Source organism: Ceratotherium simum, chromosome 34 (genome assembly GCF_057802395.1).
Source record: "Ceratotherium simum simum isolate JZ-2026a chromosome 34, ASM5780239v1, whole genome shotgun sequence".
NCBI lineage: Eukaryota > Metazoa > Chordata > Mammalia > Perissodactyla > Rhinocerotidae > Ceratotherium > Ceratotherium simum.
Genome location: NC_141933.1, coordinates 19,818,618 through 19,828,525, shown reverse-complemented (window position 1 = coordinate 19,828,525; position 9,908 = coordinate 19,818,618). Strand labels below are relative to the sequence as shown.

The window sequence follows — 9,908 nt, the reverse complement described above, 5'->3', positions numbered from 1 at the left end:
TTCTGAAATCTGAAACATAAGTCCATGTTCTTTACATTCTTTTCCTGGTTTTACAAGCTCTGACCATATCACTTCCCATGCTTGACACTTTATGAGTGTAGGCTCCCATAATTTATAATATACTTATCCTTTGTTTGACAAATAATCTGTAATTCACCATGTTGCAACATATCTACTTTTTACACTAAGAAAAAACTAAGTAGAAATTAATACGAAGAGCAATTTCTTTACTATAAGTATTCAAAATTATTCTCCAAAACCCAGGAGATTATCAAGAAATAATTATTTTACCTCCAAATTTCTCTGTATAACAAAAACAATGGTTACAGAGTTCTCAGGCAAAATAAATATTGTCTTCTTTTGCTTTGTCATGTTTTGATAATCTGACAGCTAGGTATAACTGAGACCTTGAATTCTATGTCTATTCATTTCTTCTGTTAAATAATAAAAGTATAATTGAGCCAATTTTCCAATCAACTAAGAAATGTGAAATCATGATGAGGCTCACTAAAAAATAGCCTATCTTTTCGCCAGCTTGCCACAATTTTATCTCAAGAGACTTTCTACAAAAGCATACTTACTTTAGTTGAAATTTGAAAAGCACCTTTATTTTTGGTACAGTTAAAATATCAAATAGCATAAAGGACTGATCTTAGTGCAGCCTTGCTTCTTGTCCAAATCGTGATTAATAATGGTCCAACTAACTTATGAGTGTTGCTTATTTTTGAAAAAATTCAACCTGCTAGAATGAACACATGAGTAAATACCACCAGAAGGTTTCTATATGATTTAAAAATTAGTACTCATCTTGTTTACAAAGGTAATGGTGTCTCCAGTTTGGACATTATATAAAATATTTTTCCCTCAAAATACATATCTATTTTAAAATTTAAGAAATAAGAAAATAAATATGGGCAATAAATAAGAAAATAAATATGTGCGTGTGTGTGTGTGTGCACGCGTGTGTGTAAATCCACCCGTAAGCCCATTACCTAGAGAGAATCACTATCAGCTTCTTGGTTGACTTCCTTCTACTCCTCATTGTCTTTTTCTCCTCCTCAACCTCCTTCAACTTCTTCTATTTACTTGGCTAAGCCTCTATCATCTTAAAAGGTACTCTTGGGGGCTAAATTATTTCTTTGGTCAGCTTACAAGACATCGTAGGCAAATAAACTTTTCTGATCCTCAGTGTCATTAGTTTATGCCCTTATGAAAGGCAAATGTGTATGAAGAGCATAGTGTCTGACAGGTTGACGGGAGCCTAATAAGTGGTAGTTTCCTTCCCTCCAGTGGGAAAAGGGAAACAGAAGAACAAAGGCTAGAAATAATGTAAACCTCTGAATTTTAAATACTGTTGAAAATATGCTTACAGAGTAAAAAGAGAAGACTTGTATTTGAGATTCTTATTCTGCAGCTCATTGTTATATGGCTACTGGAGAGCTACTTAAAAAAATAGTTTTTCACTTGTCTTGAACTCCCCTCCCTCAAGTGGAGTTTTTTTGTTTTGTTTTGTTTTAATGGACAACCATAGGATGAACACACATTCATAACAAGCATATTTGCTAACATTTTTCTATATTTATCAGAGTGAAGTAGTACTATATACACCACAGGCTACTTCTTTATGTACAAACTAGTGTAGATGGAGAAGACAACAATTTCAAAGAAATTCCCTGTTATGTGGAACTCAAAAATTCATGGAGTTATAAATTACCAACCGGTCACTAGCTGGTTCTTTGCAGACTCATACATGTTCAGCCTGGACTATCTATGAAAAAGTCCCCCTTCAAATTCGTTTAGACAATGAAGGCCAAAGGGTTTCAAGAAGAGAATTCCAAAGATTAGAGAGAAATGTAAGAAATTTAACTTTTTGTCTGTCTATAATAAGGGGATGCAAAATGGGTTTCATAAAGCACAAATGTTTAGGTCAGACAGGCTCAGATTTGAATTCTGATTCAGCCAAATGTTAGCTAATTGATTTTTAACAATGTAATTAACCTCTCCATCCCTTGTTTTCCTAATTTATGAAATGGGAATATCCATATTACTGCTGTAGTGAGAATTAAATAACAGAAAGAATATAAAGCACTTTGCACATAGTAAACACTCAAATAAAAAAAGCTGTCATAATTATTTACACTATAATTGTTTTATTGATGCTCACACCCTGCTATTGGTAGGGTCACCATTATGTCCAAATAAAGAAATGTTTTAGACAGAGGAAAGTTCCATAGTTTGAGGCTTCAAATAAATTAAGGACAGAAAGAAATTAGGGTCAGAAATCAGCTGCCTCCAAAACATATGAAGTGAGTGCTTAGGTCAAGACTTTATTCACAGAAAGTGCTCAGTTAACATTAGCTAGCCTCCTCCTTCTCCTCATCATCATCCTTATTTTTACATTATCCTATTTCATTCCATCCTTCTTGGAAATTACAACTTGGTCTTTAAAACATAAATTTGATTTTTTAAGTATACTGTTGCCTGCATATGTTTACAAGATGGTCACACACAGGCATTTATGGCAAAACATCTATTTTACAAAGGCCTTTATATGGTGAGGTCTAACCTGATATAAAGTTCTGAGAACATGAGAAATGCCAGCATCACATGATATTCAAATCACTGGGTGAGAAATCTCCTCCTGAAAACAAGTTTCTGAGCTCTCCCCCAGGAATCACATGATCTGTACAGAGGAAGGTCTTTCGGTCTCTGGCACTGGGCTCTCCCTTCTCCTCCTTCTTCCAGAGGACTGGACAAAATCCATCATGAGTGAGAGCTTTTGAAATTAGTTCTATTTAGGCATCTCACAGTTGCTCCAACCAGCTCTCCCATTTGTAACTGCAGAGATATTTAAGGGCATTTTAATCCCAGAATAGAAAGCTGGTGATGGGCTAGCTCTTAGTGTCTGAAGACCTGATCAGTGTCCCCATTAAGTTTCCTTGCTGAGGTAATTACTCACCATTATGCTGTCGATACTTGTAAGTGGGTGGCATTTATGACATATTTTGAAGTGAAGTGAGGCTGGGTTAGATGTTTGGTCCTCCTGTGATCATGGTTAGTGAAAGACAGTAGTGGTGTTCTTGGGCTCCTCTCTCAGGAACTGCAGTCTCCAGCACACCTCATGCGCTGGTGACATCTCTGATGGCAGTACAGCATCTGAGCAATTTTTGCTATATTTCAGCAAACTCATTTTATTCAATTTAAATTGTGTAACTCTTACGACTTAAGGAAGTATGTAATGTTATTTCCCTTTCACACATGAAACAAACAGGTAGAGAGGTGAAGCAACTTGCTTACATTTACAAGGGTAATTAAAACTGGAGACAAGATGAGAAATCAAGACTGATCCAAAGCTCTTTATCTCTGACTTCAAACCTTCTATTTCTGAAGCTCTTAGAATTTCCCTTGTTCATGATATAGATTCTTTTCTACAATCCAGATGTGTGATCATTGTCCAATTCCATGACACAAACTTGTTTTTATATCACTGGTAATTTCCTATAATAGCTCTTTGTTTTCAGAGTCTTCTTTTCATTTATCGGTGTCTAAAACAAGACTTTAATGTACAGATATTTTGTGCCTTAGCTCTACAGACTTTCTCAATTATATTTCTTTTGTACCAGCCAATTCTGATTCTAATTCTTTCTCTGGACAATTGTATGCTACCGGGAATGGTGGAGATGTAATTTTTTAAAAGTACCTTAGCATGCAAATTTTCTCTTCTTCAGATTGTGATAAGTAAAAAAAAAAAAAATTATTGTTGTGATGGGATAACATTTATAAACCTCAAACTTAAGTAGATAAGAAAACGTAGGTTTTGATAAAAGTAATTTTTGAAGCCTCTTTCCCTACTGTTCTACTCTTTTTCTGTACATAGTTGTTTTTTCCTCTTTTAAAATAAAACTTCATTCTAGCTGTAGTGCTGGGTACAAAGAGTGTTTAAGAATATTACTCTTGATCTGTTTCATACCCACAATCAGGGCAATGTTATGACTTTTGTGGGCCTTTGCTACATTTGTCCTCGTGGGTCCTTTCCTCCACAAAAATATTAAAAATTGTATTTTGTGACTGCATTGGTATAAAGATGACTATACTCCAAGTTGGATATGGATTATATTCATTTTTTTTCTTATTTTAAAAGAAATTAACACATTTCAAGGGCTCCTATAATGATCGTGGGCTCTGGGCACTGTGCCTACTGTGCCCTAATGGATATGTTAGCCCTGCCCACAATGTGTGGGCTCCTGAAGAAAATTGATCTGGGTAGGATAATTGTCCCACGTTTAATCAACCAGGACAGGGAATAAATCTCTCTAAAATATCACTAGATTTTTTTGCCTAAATACTAAAATCACAAGATTTATTTATCTCCAGTTTTTATTGTTTGCCTCCAGAGTTTCTTCATGACATTTTTCACTTCTGTATTTCTGAGGGTATAAATCAAAGGGTTCAACATAGGAGTTACTATGGTGCAAAACACAGTCACAGCTTTGTCAGTGGGGAAGGAGGTCATGGGTCTTAGGTACAGGAATGAGCAAGGTGCAAAGAATAAGATGACAACAGTTACATGAGAGGCACATGTAGACAGGGCTTTGCGACGCCCTTCAGAGCTATGAATCCTCAGAGAGTGCAGTATGATGACATAGGAAACAACCAGCATAGAAAAAATGAGCAAACACAGTGACCCACTGTTGGCAGCAATCAGGGGCCCCAAAGTGTGAGTGTCTGTGCAGGCCAGCTCCAGGACGGGAATTAAATCACACATAAAATGGTCAATGACATTGGGGCCACAGAATGGCAACCGGACCAGGAACAAAATCTGCATCCCCCCGTGAAGAAACCCTAAAACCCCAGCCATTCCCACCAGGAAACCACACACAGGTTTGCTCATGATGGTCATATAGTGCAAGGGCTTGCAGATGGCTACGTAGCGGTCATAGGCCATGATAATTAACAAGATGATCTCAGTTCCAGCAAAGAAATGTTCAGCAAAGAGCTGAGTCATGCAGCCATTGAAGGATATGGTGTTCTTTTCAGAGATCAAATCAAAGATCATTTTGGGTGCTATGGAAGAAGAGTAGAAACCATCTACAATGGACAAAGAGGACAGAAAAAAGTACATAGGAGACCCCAGGGCTGGGCTGATGAAGATGGTGACCGAGATGAACAGGTTACCTGCCAATGTGATCAAGTAGGTGACTAAAAACACTGCAAATAAGAGTTTCTGCAGTTCTGGCTTCTGTGTCAGACCCAGCAAGATGAATTCTGTCACATTGCTCATCTTTTCTGTCAATTCAGCTTGGGTTGTGTGCATGTGGCCCATCTGGAAAGATCACAATATTTCTGAGTGATGATATTTGAAATTCAATACTAAAATATTCCATCATCATTTTAGTCCCGGACTCTGGGTTTGATGGAGCTACACCTTGCACTCACCTCTGCCATTTTGCAGATAGTTGTAAAGAAGAATGGAGCAAGATTAAATTTCTCTTTATTCATATTAATTGAATAGTGACAATACCTTACAAACACCAAAATACAAGCAAGGTGTTATTATGAATGTTGACTTACAGTTGACTTCTAAACTTGCTGGCTCTATAATTTCCCAGGTGGCTATCTGTCACTTTTTGGGACAAATTTCATCAATAATTATTTTGAAGTTATATTTGTCTATTGACATGAATGTTTACAGGTATATGAACATAATATTCTTTTTTTTTAATAAGGTGATAGCGTCTTCTTTCTTTTTTTATTTTGAGGAAGATTGGCCCTGAGCTAATGTCTGTTGCCAGTCTTACTCCTTTTTTCCTTTTGTCTCCCCGAAGCCCTGGTAGATAGTTGTATGTCATAATTGTACGTCCGTCTAGTTCCTCTATGTAGGACACCACCTTAGCGTGGCTTGATGAGCAGTACATAGGTCCGCATCCAGGATCCGTACCAGCGAACCCTGGGCTGCCGAAGTGGAGTGTGCGAACTTAACCACTGCGGGACTGGGCCAGCCCCTGAACACAATTTTCTTTTAAAAGTCAGCTGTGTATAAGACATGAAAGTGCCAAGCCTTACTATATTTATACCATCTGTGTTCTATGAGCTATAATTCCTTTCTGTCCAATGAATGCACATGCACGCACAGGGACAGATCCGCAGATGGAGTTTTTTCCTTTCAAAATGCCGAGGAACTATCTGTATAAGAGCTCATTGAGCAGCACTCACTCAAAAGCCCCGGATTTTGTGTCTGGCTCTACATGACTCTTTCATGCTCACTCTTTCCACACCTTTGAATGTGGACATGTCAGTGGTGTAAATTTCCCTGAAAAGTTCTCAATATTTCCTAAGTGAATTTTCTGTGCAATTGGTCTTTCATCACATATAGGATAATGCTCTGGAGTAGATATACCTACTCATATTTTACAAATGGGATTAAACGAGTAATGAAGTTTCTCTGAGTTTCCTATTGACAAGACAGAAATGTTAGCGTCATCTAAGATAATACGATTTTCCCTTTTGGCATAAGTTTAATCAATTAATATGAATTTGCTGTTTTCATTGTTAATGGTGGAAATAATGAATATATACAAGAATAAATCTTTTTGGAAGGATCTGTACATAGACTTTCAAGAGTGAATACATGTTGTAGTTACAAAAGATCATAAGACATTTTATTCTTCTCCCTTTTTGTCTTTTTTCCCAGTCCCTGCCAAAAAACATAACCATATATTTTTCCTTAAAAATTTCTGAATACAGAAGTCAGCATCATGACTTCTCAGCTTTGATAAAGGTGAGAAAAGACATCTTTAGTTTTCAGGAAATCTCAGTCTAGGACTTGTTTCTTCTCTACCCACAGCTTTTACAGATGGTGACTATGTGCTTAATCATTCTTAATAGATTTAATTCACAAATTCTAACTTCAATGTGACAACATGGAAGTCATGAAAAGGGGAAAGAATTTCAAATCTGTACAAACAGAAATCTACCGAATCAACCTACTCAGTGAGACATAAATGTTAATCACAATGTTGTAAAAGTGACTTGAGTAGCTCTCAACAGTGTCTTGTCTGGCAACATTACAGATAGTGTTTTCTGTTGACATTTTCATGTCATTGTGTCCAAATTCATTTTTAGAGAAAACGATTAACCTTTAATTCACACATTCTAACTACAAAAATGATTTCAGTGAAAATAGATTGGGTAAATTAAATTAATCTGCTTAAAATTGGGGGGAAAATTTAATTATCACTGACCTGGATCTAGTTGATTGTGGATTCCTTTTATTCCTGATTTAAACCCTCCTTCTAACCAACTAAGCTTGGGAACAGTGTCTCCCAAACAGATCTTCAGCTTGTTGGTACACGGCTCTGTTGCTGTCATTTACTTAAAGGTCTTTCTTTGTGATTTTTCTTCATTGACTCCAGAGAATTGTTTAAATAGACTTTCACAAAGTGCAGGATTTGGTAATGCGTTGACCTCACAAGTCCTCAGGGGAATGGTAGTTGGCCCTGTTGGAGTCTTTGCTGAAGCATCAGCCAAGGTCTTTCATTTACTCCCACTTGGCACCCACAAACATCATTAGAGGCCAGTTTTAGAATTGCAGTTGAGCTTTGGTTAAACATATGTCTCTGGCTGTGGTTTAGGATGAGACTTGGGTAAGGTAAGTTGGAAAGCTTCCTTATAAGGCTTTGTTGTTCATTTTGGCAATGGTGAGCCTGGCATAGGATATGGGGTGGTTTTAGGCATAGGTTAGAGTTCTGAGAATGTATTTCTCTCTGAAAACATGACATTTCTAAATGATATGGTTACCCTGAGAATGGAAATGCTAGACTTCAAGGTTATGTGCCAGATCACCCTGGGAGATTGTGACATTTTTGTTAGTTACTGACTGAGGAGACTTAGAAGGCAGGATTCCCAGCTACCAAAGTTTGAATAAATATGCTAGGTCATAGACATAGCAACTTCCTTTGGGATGAGCTCCTAGATGACAGAATCTTATGATGTATTCAGGGGAATATAGTTTTTCTCTCTACACCACAGAGAAAGAATCATAGAGATTTACAGTAAAGTACTACACTTTTACACAGTAGCCATTGAGAAAATCAGGCTCAGCTAAGCACTCATGTAAAAAGACATCCAGAGGTAGAGAATAGAAACACTATAGAAAGGAGGCTTCACTATAATCTTTTCTCTCTCAACTTCTGAGGTGACGAAGAGCTGGCTGGAACCCTGCACAGAATCACCCTTCTTTGTCATCAACCTTTACCTTTGAACCAAAATGACACGCTTCTGAAGTCCGGAACCAGAAAGAGAAGCCATGCCCTAAGCTCTATATTCAATAGTTAAAAATTTTGCTTCTCTGTTTGCTTCCACTTCACTCATAATCTTTCCCTCTTCCTTGGTATTTTTCTTATCATGATAAAATATGCATAACATAAAATTTACCATTTTAACCACTTTTAAGTGTACAGTTCAGTATCATTAAGTACATTCACATTCTTGTGAAAACATCACCAATCATCTCCAGAACTTTTGCATCTTCCCAAACTGAAACTCCATGTTGACGAAACAATTACTGCTCATTCTCCCTTCCCCAAGCTCCTGGAAACTACTATTTTATTCTTTGCTTTTGTGAGTTTCACTGTTTTATATACCTCACCTAAGTGGAATTATGCAGTATTTGTCCTTCTATCACAGACTTATTGAAGTCACAGAACAATGACTTCAAGGCTCATCCATGTTGTCACAACTGGCAGGATTTTCTCATTTTTTAAGGCTGAATAATATTCCATGTATGTATATACCACATTTTTTAATCCATTCTTACATGATGGACATATAAGTTGTTTCCACGTCTTGGCTATTTTGAAGAATGCTGAAATGAACATAGCAGTGCAAATAATTCCTTGATATTCTGATTTCAATCCTTCTGGATAAACAGCCAGAAGTGGGACTACTGAATCATATGGTAGTTCTATTTTTAATTTTTTGAGAAACCTTCGTATTGTTTTCCATAGGGGCTGTACCAATTTACATTCCCACCAATAGTGCATAGGGTTCCATTTTCTCCACATCCTTGCCAAAACTTGTTATTTCTTGTCTTTTTGGTAATAGCCATTCCAACAGGTGTGAAGTCATATCTTACTCTAGTTTTGGTTTGCATTTCCTTATGATTAATGATATTGAGCATCTTTTCATATACTTGTTGACCATTTGTATGTCTTCTTTGGAGAAATGTCTATTTACGTCTTTTCCCTATTTTTAAAATTGGGCTATTTTTACTGTTGAGTTGTACAAATTCTTTTTATTTTGGATATTAACCCTTTGTCAAATATATGGATTGCAAATATTTTCTCCCATTCTATTGCTTGCCTTTTCACTATCTCAATTGTTTCCTTTGTTGTACAGAAGCTTTTTAGTTTGACGTCGTACCATTTGTCTATTTTTGCTTTTGCTGCCTGTGCTTTTGGTATCGTATCCAAGAAATGACTGCCCAGTCCAACGTCATGAACCTCTTCTGCTATGTTTTCTTCCATGAGTTTTACAGTTTCAGGTCTCATATTAAAGTCTTTAATACATTTCAGTCGATATTTGTGCATGGTGTAATATAAGGGTCCAATTTCATTATTTTGCATGTGGATATCCAGTTTTCCCAGCACCATTTATTGAAGAGACTATCCTTTCTCCATTCTATATTCTTGGCACCCTTGTTAAAGATCTTTTGATCAAATGTATATGCTTTGGTTTATTGCTGGGCTCTCTATTCTTTTCCATTTGTCTATATGTCTCTGAGCCATTACCATGCTGTTTTAATTACTATAGCTTTACAATATAGTTTGAAACTAGGAAGTGGGAGGCCTCTATTATTCTCCTTTCTTAGGATTGCTTTGGCTCTTTGGGTATTTTGTGGTTTCATGTGA

At 36.7% G+C, this 9,908-nt stretch overlaps 1 protein-coding gene across 5 annotated transcripts; it reads right to left on the bottom strand.

Moving 5' to 3' along the window:
- Positions 1 to 4,360: 4,360 nt before the first annotated feature.
- On the bottom strand, positions 4,361 to 9,423 carry LOC101388514 (olfactory receptor 4C45-like). 5 transcript variants are annotated; one of them, XM_087423301.1, is made up of 2 exons: positions 9,401 to 9,423; positions 4,361 to 5,276 (listed from the first exon to the last, which is right to left on the bottom strand). In XM_087423301.1, the coding sequence occupies exons 1-2, from the start codon at positions 9,421 to 9,423 to the stop codon at positions 4,361 to 4,363; spliced, it is 939 nt and encodes a 312-aa protein (XP_087279427.1). The 5 variants fall into 5 exon arrangements, with proteins under 5 accessions (XP_087279427.1, XP_087279425.1, XP_087279428.1 ...); XM_087423299.1 differs by lacking the exon at positions 9,401 to 9,423 and adding an exon at positions 7,555 to 7,567 and having other exon boundaries at positions 4,361 to 5,286; XM_087423302.1 differs by lacking the exon at positions 9,401 to 9,423 and adding an exon at positions 6,032 to 6,045.
- Between the last annotated feature and the right edge of the window lie 485 nt (positions 9,424 to 9,908).

Coding starts and splice junctions, on each gene's coding strand:
- LOC101388514 (XM_087423301.1), bottom strand. CDS start 9,423: ATGGTACGACGTCAAACTAAAAA. Junction 5,277..9,400: donor GTACGACGTCAAACTAAAAA/GCTTCTGTACAA, acceptor AGAAAAGATGAG/CAATGTGACAGAATTCATCT.